This window comes from Fomitopsis serialis (assembly GCF_022376445.1).
Source record: "Fomitopsis serialis strain Sig1Antser10 chromosome Unknown B0H18scaffold_9, whole genome shotgun sequence".
Lineage (NCBI taxonomy): Eukaryota > Fungi > Basidiomycota > Agaricomycetes > Polyporales > Fomitopsidaceae > Fomitopsis > Fomitopsis serialis.
This window is the reverse complement of record NW_025954969.1, coordinates 169542-187295: the sequence shown is the minus strand read 5'-3', so window position 1 is coordinate 187295 and position 17754 is coordinate 169542. Positions and strand designations below refer to the sequence as shown.

Genomic DNA, 17754 nt, shown 5'->3' with positions numbered 1-17754 from the left:
CATGTCGGGGATAACATGCCATTTTCCGGACTGATTATTTTGTTTTGCGTAGACGAATCACATCCGGCTTCTGCAATGAAGCCTTCAAGTTGATGGAGCCACATACTTACTTACTAGATGCGCGGCGCTACTTACTTCCGTTGATCAGCGTATCAATAGGTCAGCGGTGTTTTATGCTTTGATTATGCCGGCGCTGCTCAGTACGCGGGCATGTGCAATGAGTATGTACTTACGCGAATCAGATTCTGAACTGTAAGAGCAAAGTCTATTCGCCGGTGGAGAACCTCTTCCGAACGCATGTTCGATGCCCAAAGTTAACCTGGCTTGAGGCTGGCGTACTGTAGAGTTCTGCGAGCACCGCCGTGTACAGTCACCGTCACGAGAAGAGAACGCGCATGTCATACTCTACAACGGCATGAAACTCACTGAACGACCTGTAACGGTGCAGTAAGACGGTTGATGGATTAGAAATGCGTACTTGTGTGTTTCCTGCAATGCTCCTGGAACATGTAATTACCGGCTATAACTTGAAGACTGTACAGACTAGAAATAAATATGTCCAAGTGAAAACTCCAAAGCAAATCAAGAATCCGCTCTCTCCTTCCCCTTGCCTTGTGGAGGGGGCTGCAGCACCAAGTTCGGGCTACTCGCCATCGCCGCGCTCGTAAACGACGGTAGACGTTTCGTACCTCTGAGCTCAGGCGGGGAGAGGAGGCTTGGCTGGCGGTGTGTGCTACGTGTGGGCGAGTTCGGGAGGGAGTTGTTTCGCGGGGATTTCATGGGTGATGAGGAACTGGAGCGCGCCTCTTCGCCCGAGGTTGCTTCAGTGAGGAGAAATTCGACCCATAAGCGAGAAAATGACTAAAACGAACGGTCAGTACGATAGCAGACAAAGGGTCATCAGACCTACCTCTGTCTCGTCGGTCTTTTCGAGCTCGAGGTTCCTCGTTCTTGTGGGCGACCCGCGGCTGAAGAACCCTGCCACCGCGGACATAGCAGGCGCTGGCCCGCCTTTGCGCTGAAGACCTGCTCGTTCCCGCTCGTCATCTGTCCAAGAGAGAATAGTCGCAAGGAGCGAGAGCATCTCGAAGCGTTTTGGGTCGCCTCTAGGAGTATTAAGGAAGGATGACAGCACGTTCGTGACCAGTCTCCTGTCCACATTCGTGTCCGTTGAAGACTGCCGCAGGCGACGAAGGGCTTCCATGAGATGCTCGTTCATGATCACACCTATCTCAATGATCAGACGTAGGCTAGCGCAATAGGCGTTGTGCCTACCTTCATGCCGAAGCTTTCCAATGAGCAGTTGCTTTTCCTTCACCTCCCTCTCCAACTCTTGTGTCCGCGAATTGCTCGTCGACGACTCCTGCAGCTGGAGCTCGGCGTTCAGTGCACGGCTCTTGTATTCGGCTAGTGACTGTGTAATATGATCTATCTGGGCTTCATATTCCTTGGTTGCTTGCTTCAAGTCATGATCCTTCGCTGTTCAGGTTCAATAGCAGCCACACTGGGAGCCTGATCAGCTTACCCGCCTGGAAATCCTCCAACACCGACTGCAAGTTGACGCACTTCTCCCGCTCAACAGCCAGCTCTGCAGCTGACATCTCTCGTGTCGTACGCTCGACCTCAAGCTCTCTTCGTAGATTCGCCAGCATAGTCCGGGCCTCATCCGCAGATACATGCTCCTGCAGCGCTTTCTGCTCCCACTCGTCTCGCTCCATCCGACATTGCTCGAGCTCTGTCTGCGTCTCTCGCAGCTCGCGCTCGCGCATGTACGCCTCCTGCGCGTTGTCCTGCAGTGCCCGACTGCGCATCGCCTCGAGTTCTCGCGACGCACGCTCCACCTCCTCGTTCGAAGCAACGAGCTCGGACTTTAGTGTTTCAACCGTCATGGTGAGGTCTTCGGTCTGCGCAGTCAGCTGCTGCACAAGCTCATTCTGCCGGTCGAGTTCTTCCTATGCAAGGGCGACTCGTAACCGTGCGGGTGTGTGAGAGGTGGTAGGGTACGTACGGCATCCTGCTTGAGCTTGTTCCCGAGTGTCGTCCGCATCGTCGTCAGCTTCGACAGGAGGTTGCGGTACTGCCCTGCGAGCGTTTCCTTCTCCTCCTTAGTGCGCTCGAGCTCACGCTGCAGCCGTTGAATTGGATCGAGGTCTTCCTCGTCATCGTGCCCTGCTCCGTCTGTGTTGCCGTTTGTGCCATTTGGCAGAAGGGAGAAAGAGGACCGTTGACTGTCCAGAGATGGTCGAGGGCTTGGGCCAAGGAGGTGACTGCTGTCCGACATCGTGGCCGGCCTGCACGTCGGTCAGCTGCGCTATATGAGTGCGAGCCTGTGCGAGCGCGGAACGCACACCGACACTTGGCGGCTCAGTTACAGTATGCCAATAGTGTTCGCCGTAAGTAATTACTTACTGGTCGGTATCGTCTATTGTCTCACGTAAGTTACCATTGTTGATGGCAATACAGTAGGATAAATAATTTAGAATTGCGACTAAGTACTTGACAAAAGAATATTTGCAGTCTATATACTATGTAATCGTACTGTCAATGGTACGCGAGTGGCGCCGGCGCGGGCGCCGGTCGTGTACCTTGCGACTAAGGAATGTCTTCCCGTGCTCGCTGTATTCCAAGGCGCTCATGACGAGTACCGGTACCTACTACAGGTAACAGGAGGACGAACGGTTGGAGAGGAGGAGGCGAGACAAAAAATGCATGGGCAAATGTTCGTGGTGTACAACACATAGAGTAGAGTAGTAGCTATGACAAATTATGTATGGAGAACATCAGGTGCGCGAGAAGTGAGAGTAGTCAATTATCAAAAGGTGGAGGGATGCATCGAGAGGGAGAAGAGGGAATACGGCAGCCTGCACCGGAGCATACACTCAAGTTCGTGTCTTGTGTACATCGCCGGATTGATGGAGGATGGCAGCGAAAGTGACATGAAAGACGGACTGAGATCCTCGGATACGCATACACTAACGAGCTCACCTTCTATTCCATTGCCAAGCACAACCTACATGCCCTCCGCTCGAACCATGAGTGCAGGTCCATTCGCCGTCACTGTCAGGATGAAGAGAGAGCTGCTAGGTGAGGTGTCATTGCACTGAAGATACTGAATATCTGTAGAATAGCGAGGCACATGTCAGCACTCGAAAATCGGGTTCCCAGAGTATTGATTCGGTGTACCATCAACTCTTCAAACAGCAGGGACTCGGACGTGCACATGCACCGTGCCCTCCTCCACAAACGCGCCCTTCACCGCCTTCAGCATATCCGCCACCTTCACCCCCCGCTCAATAGTCACCAACAACCCGTGCTCCTTCACCTGTCCATCCTCCATCTCGTGGTATGGCCCCGATATGCCTTCAGGGTACACCCAGAACACGAGGCTCTTGAGCGTGCGGTCCTCCGCGTCCAGCCACCTCTCGACGCCGCAGATGTGCTCCTCGACGCCACGGAAGTTCGAGCCGGGCCCGCTGGCAACCGTGGTGAGCGTGCCTGTGGCGAGGATGGCGGCGAGAAGCCGCGTGCATGAGGTCCCAGTTGAGCGCGCCGTGTCGTAGGGCCATGGTCGTGTCTCTTGCTCTACTGGGATAGGGGCCTGCGGCGGTGTTGCAGTGGTTGCGGACATCTGTTCGCGTAGCGTTCAGCGTTCGTTGTGCATGAAAATAGTGTATTATGTTGCTAATATTAGGCCATCGCGAGAGTCGCACTCATGTAAGGTTACTCACTGCTCACGCAGACCTTATTCCTCTGGTACTAGACCAATGGCTCCCGCGATGGTCTACGCGATGGTCTACGTCTTCATAGGGCAGTAAAGAGCTCATGTACACCTTTTTTCGTCGACAGTTCGGTATGGGGAGCCTCAGCCTGAGGGCAGTAGCATGGCTAAGCGCTGTCTGTCCGGGTTTGGAGGTGGAACAAACAAGGCCAAAAAAACCGGAAATTTCCCACGACGAATTCAGACCCCCGAAGAGACCTTGCTAGTCGCAAGGTAATTTACAGACGACAGTCACGGTCGGGCCAAACTTGCGAATATTGGCAGGCAGCTTGCCCCTTTTGAACGTCCTATGACGATATCATATATAGTGCACCTCACAGTAACATTGACATCACAAGGAAAGCCCGAGGATATCGAGTCTAACTTCGCTCATTACCCAGATTACACGACATACAACCCATGAGCAAGCAAGCATATCGCCCCGCAGAACCCAAGAAACAAACTACAAAACGTGAGACGTGCATCAGCATGTCACGACTTGCTATGGCTCAAGAATCTCCGGCCAACTGCGCGCACTGTGCGGTCGTCGGGCAGTTGGTCTGGGCGGTGTTCTGCAGAGCGCCGGTCTAGGTAGAATGTCTCAGTACGGCGACAGCAAATCAAGGAGGCTGCACTCACGTAGTCCCAGGTGCAGGCGCCATGGACGTACGCGCACTGGTAGCCGGTGAACTGGTTGATCAAGACGCCGGCGTCGCCGTTGTTGTCGGTGGGGCACTGGCAGCCGCTGGTGGTGCTGCAGGGCGCGGAGGCCGGGCAATTAGTCTGGGCGGTATTCTGCAGGGCACCGGTCTGCACAGCCGCGTTCGTCGTCAGCGACACATAGGAAAATCTCGCATGCTGCCCACCTTGTCGTCCCAGGTGCAAGCACCGCCGGCGTAGGCGCACTGGTAGCCGGGGTAGACGTTGATCAGGACGCCATTGCTGTCACCGGTCAGGTCGGTCGGACACTCGCAGTCGCCACCCCCGCCGTAGCAGGAGAACGCGACGTTCTGGCCGGTCAGACGGCGGTGAAGAGGAGGCACGATGCCGTGCCAAGGCTCGGGGGAGGCAAAGGCAGCAACCGCGAGGGCAGCGAGCGCGATGAGGCTGGTATGTTTGAACATTATGAACTGTGTAGGAAATGATCCAGGGAGGGGAGGATGCTGGCGTTCGAGTCCTCGACATGGTCCCCTTTTGTACCCCTGCACTGAATAGGGCATCGGTTCACCAGACCGCGCTCGACATTGTCGTTATGCGCCAGGACCACGCCGATCAGCATGCACCGCGACTACACAGGGAAAGCCAGGCACAAATTGGACACTGGCCAGCGCTGTCAAGTGTACTGTCGCCGTCCCCGTATGTCCGATGACAGAAGCCAAAAACGCGGCGTCACACACCTGTCGGGCCAAGACCTTGGATGCCAGTGTCAATTGAGCATAAAAGGGACGTCAGCCTGAGTGGAAAGCGCACGAGATATTCGGACTCGCACCTAATTACAGACCCTGCGAGGCAGATGAGTCCTGTTCCTCAAGGCATGAGAAATATCGCTCGGAGAACGTGTCTCACGTCGGCTTGGATAGTTCGGCTTTATTAGAAGTCGTTTCAAGACCGTTCTGGGTGTCCTATGGCTGTACAACAGTAGTATCAATAATTACGGAAGTCTGGGAGGCGAACAACGCGTGAAGTCACTTCGTTACCCGTTTTCTCCGCCGTACGGTGTGCTGAAAGGGGATTATTACTGGTAAAATCCAGCGCATTGCCTCATAGGCATGGTGTAGCTTGAGCGCCACAGATCAATGGAAAGCAGAGAACATCTTTAGTAGCGATCGCTACCCTGACGCTTACCTGAGTCACCTTGTACTGACAGTAGGGCGTTTCACTCCTACAGTTAGCAAACCACACATAGCCAACCGAGTGATTTACTCGGTCCTCACCGCGCCCGCTGCACCACAGATCACTTAGTGATTCACAACAGCTCAGGCAGCACTTTTAGTGCGCCACTGTCAGTACTTGTCCTCTGCATTCAAAGAACGTGCTCAGACACACACCGGATCTTGAACCTGGACCGCGGGTGTAAAGGAGGTTGCTCGCTGTGGCACATAGAGTCTATGATGATAGAGCGGTGCGGTCTTCATAATACTGGCGCCGCCACCGAGCGCTGCAGCGACTGTATACTCGATCCAGACTGAAGTGTGCGCCAACGCGGGCTTGGGGCTAGTCCTGATACAACGTCCATCCATCACCGCGGATTCAGAGGTCATTGCAGGACTGCGTCGTGTCAATAGGGTATCCAGCATTTTATGTCGAGAGCGCGTATGCAAACGTTTCTTGGCAATGGGTCCGGTACCTGAGGCCTGAGATGTATGACCGGTCCAGTATAACGGAAAATATGTGGGCGACATCTTGTGTGAGAGCTTCACGCGCAAGGCACGATCATATTGCGCCCTGACCTTCGCGGAATGAATGACAACCCATTGACACGATGATCCGACGAATGCAACACGTACCGCGCTTGATGTCAATGCCTTATGCACAGAATTCTTAAGGCTCAGCACGGAGGCATCATAGACGGATATCAAGAGCTACCGGGATATAGATATGGTCTCCTCTACGCTCACCTGGGTGATGCAGCCACCCCTCCCCAAGCAATGACCATCATTAGATGGAATTCAAAAGCTTGAACAAGTCGAAACTTGGGGCATCCCTACGGAAGCTCATGGGCATAGACCGACGAGACGCAGGAACGTGTTCAGGGACTCACAAAGAAGCTGATGCGCCACTGGCATCGACGACCTGTTGGGCCCACTTGCAGTACTTATGTCTGCAGACAGGGGGACAAAACGGCGACACAACGAGTACAGAGACACATACACATACAATACAACAACGACGGCCTATGTTATACACGTAAAAACCCACCACTCTGACACTGCCGACTGCGTATTGTTTTACTTCGCGCCGGCACTCGAGAACTGACGAAATGCTCAGCTCAGCCGTTAGGTACGCCACATCATCCGACAACGTACCTTGGTCACAGACTTGGTGCCCTCCGAGATAGCATGTTTAGCCAACTCACCCGGGAGAATAAGACGGACCGAAGTCTGGATCTCCCGAGAGGAGATGGTCGACTTCTTCGAGTAAGAAGCAAGCTCTGTCGAATACGGTCATTGAGAACGCCACAGGTATATCACGGAACGCGACTTACTGGACGCCTCAGTGGCAATGCGTTCGAATATATCATTCACGAAGGAGTTCAAGATAGCCATCGCCTTGTTGGAGATACCAGTATCCGGGTGCACCTGCTTGAGCACTGAAGTGCACAGCAAGACGATTCATTGAGCGTGACGATTGAGAAGCTACCCTTAACATACTCACCCTTGTAGATGTACGACGAGTACGTCTCCTTACGCGCCTTGCGTCTGCGTTTCTTCGTGTCGTCTCCAGATGCGGCGGCTGGCTTGGTGCTCTTCTTCGCCGACTTGACACCCTCCGAAGTGGTTTTGGCCGGTGCCTTCGACGCGGTGGACGCGGGGGCCTTGCCAGCGGTGGATGCAGGTTTCGGTGCCATGCTGCCTCAAGTCACTGGAGGGCTGGGTTCACCGAGATGACAGTCGCAAGCAGAGGTGAACTGGTGGCTTCGCCGCGTTGCTGTTGCTTATCTAGCGTGACTCAATCCTCACTGGTTCATGTCACTTGCGTGACGTTTGTCCTGGCCACCCACATTTGGCACCGACGTTGACTTCAAGTTTCGTAGTCTCGAACAGGAGCAAATGACCCTTATTCTCGCAACCCTCATACATTGAGGGCGAGGAATACGTAGCAGACATCCCGTGAGTACATCCGGTTCGCCGTCGACATTTTACACAAACGCCATATTGAAGTGCTGTAAGTACATATGCCCGTAGTAGGCCAAGAGAAAGGTGGGTATTAAACACAGACTCCAGAGGATCGAACTGAAACTTACCATGCAGGAAATGCACAGTAAATGATGCCATTGTGGCCTATCGCCGGTCGAAGTTCAATATATATACGTGAGTCTGGTGAATGTATCCGGGTATCGTATCGCATACGCAGGATGTCCCCATACACGCTGCATAGTGTATGCACTGGCCGTACAGTATCGCATGAGCGCTGCGACGACCATTGCCAACATAATCTTGGGAACTCACGAGAGGTCAACTTTGACAATACGGTGAGTAGCTTCTCGGCTCTCCATTGTGCCTCCTCGAATGCCATCCGTCTTGAACGGGGATTTCCTTCCTTGGCGTAGAAGTGGTTCACTGGAGACTCGAATAATGACTAGCTCCAAGTAGCGGAACCTGGGAGACGACAGGGTGTCGTCGAGCCGAGCGGTCGCAACGAGCGGCAGCCACTGTGCACGCAGGTCAGTGTAGTCCATCGGTGAGACGTATGTACCAGGCTGACATCTAGTAGTCTCTCGGAACCATTCAGTGTGTACCGTGATGTGTTCGCTTCGCCCTTAGGTGGCGTACCTTTTCTAAGGCAGTGATCCTAAAGGTACTGCTTGGATCGCTCAGTCATTCTACAGTGACTACTGAACACAGAGTCCAGAGGCCCGGGATCAAACTAAAACTTATCATCCAGGACATGAGCGGTGAATCATACCATTGTAGCCTAGCAAAGCGAGACCTCCGTTGTCGATTTCTGCAATGTGATCGTCCCCCGTTTCGCCCGTGATTTTCCCGGGTCAATTGCCACTCCTCCCACAACGTCTGCCGAAGTGTGTGGCTTCGAGACCGCATAGGGCAGTCTCACTGCCCCGAACATGCATTTCCTCGCCTCGCGTCGAGGTCCGCCGCGCCGGGATCGTCGTGTCCCGCACGCTTTGTGCTTTAAGCTTTAATACTTATGAGTTTACAAGTCCGTGTGGACTGCAGCTCTAGATCTGGCAGCGTGATGTCGACTAGATGTGATGTCGTCTTCAACCGTAAGGCCACACTGCGTCCACATCCGGATCGGGTCCAGGGACGCACCGTGATACGCCCGGCTGGACGTTCACAAAGAATGGACCGGCTAAGGGATCGCCTGCACAACGACGTTGGTAGTTAGATCTTTCACGCGTTGACGAGCTACTCTGTATCGACGGGAGGTCTTGCTTCATGGTCTTTGGCACGTTCTGAGGATTAGATCTTCGACGAGGATCCCGTGGAGTCTTCCGAGCACAACGCATCATCAAGGAGCCAAGACAAAGCGAATGAATACTACAATGTTATGGAGAAGTCTTGTGTCAATCGATAGCGGCGGCCCAGTGCCTCCCAGCAGGAACTTCGCAGCTGGTGGGGTGCGAACATTTGACGACGGTTCGACTTCCGTGCTGCCACGGCGCCCCGCAATAGAGATCTTGGAAACTGCACACGAATCTCGGATCAGCATGAACGTCACCGATTCAATTCTCAAGGCGTGGTTCTCACCGTGATGTGTGCATCGACGTGATCCGGCGGACTGCTGCTAGACGGATTGCAGTACTGCGGAATTACGGCAACCCAGCAGCTGCACAAGAACGGAAGGTAGACATCGCGCGATGCTCGCCTAAGGCGAGGGTGCGGATTGGCTACGAGACGATATAGATCCTGTCGAGCGGAGCAAAGTGTATGAGAATCGTAGTTGATATATCGGATGGCTGTCACTCACACATGCACCTGAGAGACGCTTCTCTTGCAGCCATGAGATCATACTCTACGTAGTGCCTGCACACCTGTCTCATCTCGCAGGATTTACCTGGAAGACTGAACGGAGACACGATCACCGCAGAAGCGAGGTACGGAGCATATGCGAGGATAATTGGAAGCAACAGAACATACCTCGTGTATTCTGAGTGTATTCCGTGGACAATATGGCATTGATTTCCGCGAGACGTGCTCTCGATTCCGCACCGTCCGCAGAGGGCGCGGGGATGCAGCATGCCAAAGAAGGGCGATCGCTGTGACGTCAGAGCACATTCTGGGGTGCTGTCGGGGTGCGGTGCGGGATGGGCACGGCTGGCGGGCGCCCGGCGGTCGTCGACGGTCGCGCTCGATTGGCAGCCGCGGGGGGGCGCTCGGCGCTGGAGGCAGGAAAAGAAGAGAGACCGACAGTGACAGGGAGCGCTGCCATGGCGAAGACGGGTGACGTCACTCCACGTGGGCGGCAGCCGAGGGCGGCGAGTGGGGAGCGATTCCCGCCCACAAGTCGCCCGCAAGGACATGCGCCGCCTCCCTGGCTCCAAGTCTTTTCCCGACTCTTCGCCCCCAACGCCTGCCATCACGTCGCCCGCGCACACCTCGGCGACGCTCGACACGACGACGACCACCCACGCCGCGTACCCCACATCAGGCTCGTGCATCGTCGAGCGCACCGTCACGACGACGACCGCTACGACCCCGAGCGTGCGGTGACTCGCTAGCCAGACACCGCCCCGCGCATCCACACCCCGGGCACCATACGGTGCGATTGCCCGATACATGCAGTCGCACATCCCCGCCGCCCTCGGTGGCCGCCCCCCGCCCTTCGGCGCGCCTCTCCACGCCGTCGACCTCGCCCAGCCGCCCTCCTCTCTATCATCTCCGTTCGGCCAGCCACCCCTCAGCTATTCGCCGTTTGCGCAGGGCTCCGGCGTTACCTCCTCCGTGGCCTCGCGTGCGATCTCGCCGCACCTCTCAAATGGCATCCCCGCCGGCGCGAGGTCGCCGCTCTCCGGAGCACGGTCACCTACCATGCCCTCCGCGCACCTGAGGGCGCCCAGCATCACCGGCTCCGCGGCCAGCCTCAGCGACGCAATCCCGGCGCTGAGCGTAAGCGGAGGAGGGACGCCGAGCAACGACGACATCGAGGCCGTCATTCAGCTTGCGATGGCAAGCTCGCCAGCGGGCAGCGCGAGCGGGCGCGACACGAGAACACAGTTGTTCGTAGGCAACGTGAGTGTACACCTGCAAATGTTTTCTGGATTGTCCTCGCCCCGTTTCCCCATTTTGAAGCATTCACTAACCCAACGTCACAGCTCCCTTACCGCGTCCGTTGGCAAGATCTCAAGGACCTCTTCCGCCGTGCCGGTACGGTCCTCCGCGCGGACGTCGCTCTCGGACCCGACAACCGCTCGCGCGGGCACGGCACGGTCCTGCTCGCGTCGCAGGAGGATGCAGAGCGCGCGATTGGGATGTTTCAGGGATGGTGCTGGCAGGGGCGCGTGCTGGAGGTGAGGAAGGACAGGGTTATTACTGGGGAGGAGGGACTGGGGCTTGGAGTAGGGAGCGCGCTGCCGAGTCCATTGGGTGCTGGAGGAGGGTTTGGGGCGGGCATGGGTAACGGGCTGGCGAGTCCGGCGCCGATGAGTAGGTTCAACTCGGGATCGGGGTTGGGTGAGTGGCCATGTTCTACTCGAGGGAGATCGGTGCTCAATTTCGTCATGCCCGCCTCTACTTCACTTCCGTATAATCGTGACTGTATCGACTGCAGAGGTCGACGATCCGCTAGCGCCGCCGCTGAGTGCGGGAGCGTCAAGACCTGGGACGGGCAATGGCGCAGGGCCGAGTGTCAGCAGGAATCTGTTTGTGGGCAACGTGAGTACTGTGTCTCAGTGTTCTTACTTGCCTCTTCCCCTCTGTCGCCGATGGACCCTCCGTTTTGAGCTGTCCGTGACCAATTCTACGGATCATTGAAGATGCACACGACTGGAATGGTACCTCTGCATGTCACAAAGACAGGCAGCAGTTGAACCAGGAGGGGGACCTCGCTTCTCCTTTGGTCGGGGTATGTACCGTCCGTCCGTGGCGCCTCACGGGCGTCGTCCTCGGCCACCTGACGGTCCGTGTCATGGCGACAGTTGGCGTGTCCGGGAGGGCCACTGCATGCGCCTGCCTCGCTGCAGCAGAGATTTTGGCAACAATTGTCGGAGGTAGATCGAACGGTCGAGGTGGAGGTCTGGTCGGCGTGGAGCTGGTCGACCAGTGTCTCCCACTTTAGATCCAGGGGGAGATTGGTCGTGTCACAGCTGTGTCTGGTCTCCCAGAGTTGCTGCCGAAATTCTAGTGGCTATGATCTGTACATGGTACAGAGAGTACCACAGTAGCGGTGCGTTGGGACTCGTGACCCTCGTGGTGCTGCGTCTTTTCTGTCTTCTCTCCCATCATGGCTTGGGACTGTCCTGAGACGAAGGCTAATCTCTCGTATCATGGCAGCTGCCATTCCATATACAGTGGCAAGATCTGAAGGACCTCTTCCGTCAAGCTGGCGGGGTCACACGCGCAGACGTTGCGTTGGGAGCCGACGGCCGGTCAAGAGGGTTTGGCACGGTCAGCTTCTCGAACGAGCAGGATGCGGAGAGGGCGGTGCGGATGTTCAACGGGTACGTGGCTTGTATCTGTCTTCGCGCTTCGTGCGGACACTCAGTCGCAAGCGTCCTGATGTTTCGCGGTGAAGGTACGAGTACAACGGGCGTGCGCTGAAAGTGCACTTTGACAAGTTCTCGGCGCCCGCGTCGACGGCGCAGCTTGCTGTCCCGCCAATATCGACGTCCTCACCGCACTCACCGTCGTCGATCGGGTTTGGGCCGCAGCGGAGCATGGACTTCGGCGCAGCGCAACCTGACCGAAGCTTGTTGGAGAGCTTTAGACTGATCGACGAGGTGAGTGATAATCATCGGACTGCGAGAGTTGGAGGCTCGCCTCGTGCAGGTGCGCACTCGCGACACTTCGTTAGTCGTATGTACACAAGGACGCTGTGTCATGTTAACAGCGCGGGCCCCGTTTTGTATCTACCATTACTTCAATGAAATCCATTTCTACGATTACACATGATGAACTTGGAGCACCCGGCCGGCATGCGTATGGTCAGTCATGCTGGACGGACAGTATTCCTGTACCGGCAGATGCATGAAGCCCATCTCGTCAGGCAATGGATAGCTTGTGGACAAGACGTCCGTTGAGCTGCACGAGTACACGGTCCCTCCGTCCTCGACATCTCGGGATGCCGATCTCGCAGCATCTATCCGCCGTGCCCCGAAATCAAGCTCGTTCGCCCTGTTCTTTGCCTCTTGTTAGTACTCACTGTCATCTTCGAGTCACTATACAGCTTTCGCCCCCCTACAGTGCGTACCCCGACCTGATCCGACCCATTAGTCCGATCCTTTAGTCTTCAATGCAAACAACATGCACGCATCCTGACGAGTTGCGCGCGCGGCACTCGCGGTACCAGGCTCGGCTGTACACGCTCAACCGAAATATATTGGGCATCTACTACATCGGTGTCTAGTCAAGCTGCGCTCGTGATCCTACCCGGCACTACATCATCCGCCCCCTTCGCCGCGAGCTTTCCGTAATGACGTTTTACCCACGCCAGCTGTGAACGGAGTACGAGAACACCATCCCGAATCGGGACGGCCAAGGTCGCGGGTGCCCCCCGCATAAGCTGCCACTGCCCAAGGAACCGACGCAGGCATGCTGTAGCCGGTAAACTGGCCTTCGAGTCGTCCACGATGAGCTGACAGCATACCGCACGGCACAGCGTTCGAGCTGAGCGACCCGTCGATCATCTACGGGCCGAATCCGGACACCCTGCTACGAGTGGTGAGTACAGTTCAACTGAGCACCAACACACGAGACGACGTACCGCAATCCCGCGTCACCCAACGAATACCAACGAAGACCACACGGTCATCGAAGCGTTTCAACGATAGGCCATGCCCAGCCTTTCGTAAGTACAGTCCGTGTCGGCGGCTGGCGTACGCGGAGCAAGAGCTGAGCGCTGAGTATACGTGCAGACTGACAGGACGGACGGACTGACCGAACCTGACATCCCCCGTCACCCTCGACGACCACTCCAGCAGCGAGAGACGACATCCGCAAGCGAACCCAAGATTCGGCACGGCGACCTCCGTCACGTCACGGACAGCGGGAGACAGGAGCGAAAGGGCTTACCGACGAGTCAGAGCAGCGCGGCGACGACAAGACCTGCAGTACGGCACACACGTCAGCCTCAGAACAACGCAGAGGAAAACGAATAAACCTTGTGCAGACTGCGATAGTCGTCGCAGGGGAGGGGAGACGAGAGAGAGTAGGAGGGAGAGTACTGAGTTAACTGGCTGCTCAACACGTCGCCTTTTATCCCTACCGTACGGCGACGCTCCCACGCATTGCTGCATGGTGCCGGTTGTGCTGACGCATTCGTGCGTCTCGCTAGGGACCACGCCGCTATGGCACCCGGGCGGCGTACTACCTGACCAGAGTCCAGCCGAGACGGCCCTGAACCGGGCAAGATTCTCCACGGCGCTCATCGTTGTCAGGGTGCGTGGGTGCGTGTGCGGAACCCGGTTCGCGGAGATCGACTGTCGGCAACGTACGTACACTGCTCGATCGCCGATGCTAGTGGATTCTTGATGCGCCTTCTACGCGTCATTCGTGCACAGGTGCCTTCAAGTTTCGCCGATCCCAAACGGTTGGAGGTCGGCGGAAGGCAGGCTTAAAACCCATAAGGCGGGTCTGAGAGAGGGCCCCGGTAGCGGCCAAGCATCGAGTGACAGAACAGAGCTCACAGAGCTGTGCTTCGTCATGAAGGTCGAGCATTGCTATGACCACTCATTTGCGGGTGTTTCTGCGAAACGCGAGGTATTTCCAGACGTACCTGATCAAGGTAATCCCGCTGACCGGACTTCAACTCCATCCTTCCAGGACCCTGCGTCGAGATCGCTACGGCAGAGCAGCCGTCCGTTCGATGTCGGCTGCCTTTCTGATCCATAGTCCCGTAACACGACGTGACGCGACCGCCGCGATACTTCGGGAACCTCGGCCGTCTGTCAATCGGTCAGACATGCCAGAGACTGGGCCCTTACTCACCAAAGGCATTCGCTATGCTCACCCGTCCATGCCCAGCGACTTGAGCGCAACACCGTCCGGGCAACTGACGTGAATCGAAGGACTGACGGGGAGGCACTACCGTCTCGACGTGCTACGTGTGCATCCTCCGAGTCCGGACGATCCGTGGCAAGATCAGACGCACGACTCATCGCGGTGGCGTACGATTGCGGAAGGCGCTGCAATTAGCCTGCCGCCGATTTCCCGACAGTAGTACCACTATGTCAGAAGCAGGCGGTGGAAGCCCGCGGCGATGCGTCCTTGACGACTGTCCTGCCCCGCTCGTGTCGGCGTGTCAGACGAGTCACTGCAGGACAGCAAGCCCGAAGACCGCCTCGGACGGCGAGCTCTCCTGGAAAGGAGAGGTGTACGACGCGGGTCCAGTCGTTCACGACGAACTGGATTCCGAGCTGCAAATGGCGGACTCTGGTCGAAGTGAGTGACTGGCGCCTTGAGCTGGTCACTACCAAACGCGAATCACAGCTCTGACCATGGAGCTCTAGGCTAGTAGAACAGGTCGCCAGCTCTGCGTACCTCTACGTACATACTGAGACAGACACGAAGTTAGATTGATCCATACGTCGAAACAACACTCACCTCTCGTTATACACGTGCGCGATCTAACAGAACCGCTGTCGGACGTCACGTACGACTCATCCCGTTCTCCCGCCGCCCCGGATCGCGATCTCGACTAGAACAAACCTCGGTTCTGATGAGTCGTGAAACGCGAACCGTCGCAATGTCCCGCTATACGCGGCGGGGCGTTCTACGCCCTAAGCAGACGGCACCATTCCGTCCCCTGTGCGTGCTTCCGCTGAAGGGCGGTGTCAGTGCCTTGGAGGGAGGTTCACGAATCCCGGACCGTTGCGTTGCTCCTCGCGTGGATCTCGTCGGACGTCGGTCAGTGTCTCGTGAGATCAACGGCAGCCCCGGAATATGCGCACATTAACTGCCCCACGTAAGATGCTGCTAGCGTATAAGAAAGCTCGATCGTCGAACGCGTCGGCCTGGATTTGTGACACGAGCGGCGCATCAAGTCCTTGACCTGGGTTTGGCGGCGTACCCGTTGCATCATGCTACGAGGACCGCAGCAGTTCCTGAGCCAACGGTTGAACATTGAACGGCAGACTCATCCGAGCGTGGCGACGCTCGATGTCACGCTATTCTCACACCTCCAAGTTCCACCGATCCGCTACTGATTGAACGGCAACCGCGGTGAGAGTTCGAGACCGGGAATGTTTCACCGCTGCCCTGAATCATTTGCGACAGTATCCACGAACCGCCGCGAGCGCACTGTGGTGCATAATCACTGAGGATCTGTAGACGAGCAATTGACTCTCGTGTGCAGAGATTGGGTCAGTCGGAATTTCCGGGAGTGTCAGACAGTCAGGTCAATTGACGTACCGTGACAAGCACTCGGTGGTTACTGGGCAGTGAGCACTCGACTGATGAGTCACGCCCGACGTAGAGTACGATGCGTTTGCAGCTGGCATCCATCGTCCGCCCTGATCGCCAAGCCAGGAGAATGAACTCGTGAGCTGGTACATAGGTCCTTGAACAGCTCAGAGATCGGTTCGGTCCAGTGCGGCTCTCTTTACCGCAGAGACGTCGACTCGAGCAACGTGCGAGACTTGTCAGCCCTGGAGAGATGAACCGCAGCATAGCGACTCACCAGACTTCCGGATGAAACATCGAAGCACGGCACGGCACTCGTCAGGAGCATACTATTGGAAGAATATCACGGTGCGAATTTGTGACGACGAGATGGGCTGCACATGGCCATGAATGAACCAATGCTCCGGCGTTCGAGTCTGCTCACCGTTCCCGTCGGTGTACGTCCGATAGTCCGGTAGTACGCACTGGTGAATAGTGAAATAATGCGAGCTTCCGGCTATGCGACTGTAGGCTTGAACCTACCGCGCTTGATCGCTCGTCGCAGTCTTGCTCAACAACATCGTGCGGATTTATTAGTGAAGGGTCGAGGGCGGTGGATTCGGGCCTTGAATGATATCCTGAACCATCGTCGCCCGCGCAGCAAACGAACAAGGCTTGTGGTCGCTTCGTATTGTGGCTCTGAATGAGTGTACTGCCCGTACTGCAGACCACTCCCAGATTGGCTTTTGAACCGAGTGACCGAGGACGGATCAAGCTCAAGGGCCAGTCATTGACATGGAGTACTGCAGACGCCTGGATCCCATGCGCAAGGCGAGCCCATACGATATTCGTGTGACGTGCGCGACATACGGGCTGTCTGTCGGTGATGTTTGTCCGAGTGTTCACACCCAAAATCTCGCTACGAAGTGAGCGTCGATAGCCCATGAGCCGTGCTGCAGCCAAAATATGCATACACGCATGGTCACTGTCTCGTGTTCTACTGTAATTTTGGTTGTCACTCAGTGGTACAAGGATGAACACAAGGCTCCTAGCCGCAGTACAGTGAGAGGACGCTTCGACACGGCTTGCTACTTGCACCGGCCTAGCCGGTAGAGCCAGCGCGGCAGACCGCTTGTCACATCGTGGATGCACACCCAGGCTCGGAAGTCGATCGGAGATGCAGGGCTGGTAAGAAACCAGACGTGCAACTGAGCCGAACCAACCCAGGCTTGGTACAACAGCGCAGGAAAGTCTAATTAGCGAGAGGGATCAGGGGAAAAATGTACTGTCCAGGGATGCATTCAAACAACGAAGCGACGGCGAGTGACGCATACGGTCAATGCGGCCCTGGGCTGCCGATGCGCAAGGAGTGTCGGGAACAGTCACCGCTCTCGCGCGAAGTACAAATAGACCGTGTATGTCTGATGTTCAATCATATCGGCACTCCTGTAAGAGTCCTCGGTCAGGACCGAATCCCGCATCCCTCTTCGCTCGCCCACTAGTCACCTTCGTCGTTCATGCGGCTGCAGCACGCCACCAAGGCCTCGAATCGACGCCCGCTCTTGCCGAAGCTCGTCCTGCAGAAGAAAAAAAGACGCGAGACGTTCGCTACGCGTCTCACGAGGGAGCGCAGTGCAGTGCGACGGCTGCTCACCAAAAGACTGCGTGCGTATTATGTTTGCACGTCTGCGAGCTCAACTGACGTCGTTCCTGCACTACAGGGGCCATTTCTAAGGATGCAGAAGCCAAGATGAGCTGGAATGCGGAGGACTTTCACAC

General features: G+C 56.4%; 6 protein-coding genes across 6 annotated transcripts; 1 reads left to right on the top strand and 5 right to left on the bottom strand.

Annotated features, from left to right (window-relative positions):
- Positions 1-122: 122 nt before the first annotated feature.
- B0H18DRAFT_928613 (uncharacterized protein) lies at positions 123-2359 on the bottom strand. Its single transcript, XM_048041675.1, has 6 exons — positions 2009-2359; positions 1526-1952; positions 1276-1479; positions 911-1227; positions 234-861; positions 123-176 (listed from the first exon to the last, which is right to left on the bottom strand). Exons 1-5 carry the CDS (start codon positions 2279-2281, stop codon positions 583-585), a joined length of 1500 nt encoding a protein of 499 aa, XP_047897554.1. The 5' UTR covers positions 2282-2359; the 3' UTR covers positions 123-176; positions 234-582.
- Positions 2360-3115: 756 nt separating this feature from the next.
- Positions 3116-3857, bottom strand: B0H18DRAFT_671594 (uncharacterized protein). Its single transcript, XM_048039085.1, has 3 exons — positions 3742-3857; positions 3184-3628; positions 3116-3117 (listed from the first exon to the last, which is right to left on the bottom strand). Exon 2 carries the CDS (start codon positions 3626-3628, stop codon positions 3194-3196), a length of 435 nt encoding a protein of 144 aa, XP_047897553.1. The 5' UTR covers positions 3742-3857; the 3' UTR covers positions 3116-3117; positions 3184-3193.
- Positions 3858-3937: 80 nt separating this feature from the next.
- On the bottom strand, positions 3938-5286 carry B0H18DRAFT_671532 (uncharacterized protein). Its single transcript, XM_048039084.1, has 4 exons — positions 5247-5286; positions 4624-5169; positions 4397-4567; positions 3938-4344 (listed from the first exon to the last, which is right to left on the bottom strand). Exons 2-4 carry the CDS (start codon positions 4975-4977, stop codon positions 4267-4269), a joined length of 603 nt encoding a protein of 200 aa, XP_047897552.1. The 5' UTR covers positions 4978-5169; positions 5247-5286; the 3' UTR covers positions 3938-4266.
- On the bottom strand, positions 4956-6320 carry B0H18DRAFT_671605 (uncharacterized protein). The gene is made up of 7 exons (XM_048039086.1): positions 6265-6320; positions 5806-6202; positions 5612-5743; positions 5447-5478; positions 5247-5385; positions 5155-5169; positions 4956-4994 (listed from the first exon to the last, which is right to left on the bottom strand). The coding sequence occupies exons 2-5, from the start codon at positions 6157-6159 to the stop codon at positions 5247-5249; spliced, it is 657 nt and encodes a 218-aa protein (XP_047897551.1). The 5' UTR covers positions 6160-6202; positions 6265-6320; the 3' UTR covers positions 4956-4994; positions 5155-5169.
- Positions 6321-6518: 198 nt separating this feature from the next.
- Positions 6519-7361, bottom strand: B0H18DRAFT_984631 (histone-fold-containing protein). Its single transcript, XM_048044683.1, has 4 exons — positions 7133-7361; positions 6963-7067; positions 6784-6908; positions 6519-6729 (listed from the first exon to the last, which is right to left on the bottom strand). Exons 1-4 carry the CDS (start codon positions 7323-7325, stop codon positions 6706-6708), a joined length of 447 nt encoding a protein of 148 aa, XP_047897550.1. The 5' UTR covers positions 7326-7361; the 3' UTR covers positions 6519-6705.
- Positions 7362-10605: 3244 nt separating this feature from the next.
- On the top strand, positions 10606-12198 carry B0H18DRAFT_870849 (uncharacterized protein; the record flags this gene model as incomplete). The annotated part of the gene is made up of 3 exons (XM_048040120.1): positions 10606-10671; positions 10755-11144; positions 11932-12198. 3 exons carry the CDS (start codon positions 10606-10608, stop codon positions 12196-12198), a joined length of 723 nt encoding a protein of 240 aa, XP_047897549.1.
- Positions 12199-17754: the final 5556 nt, after the last annotated feature.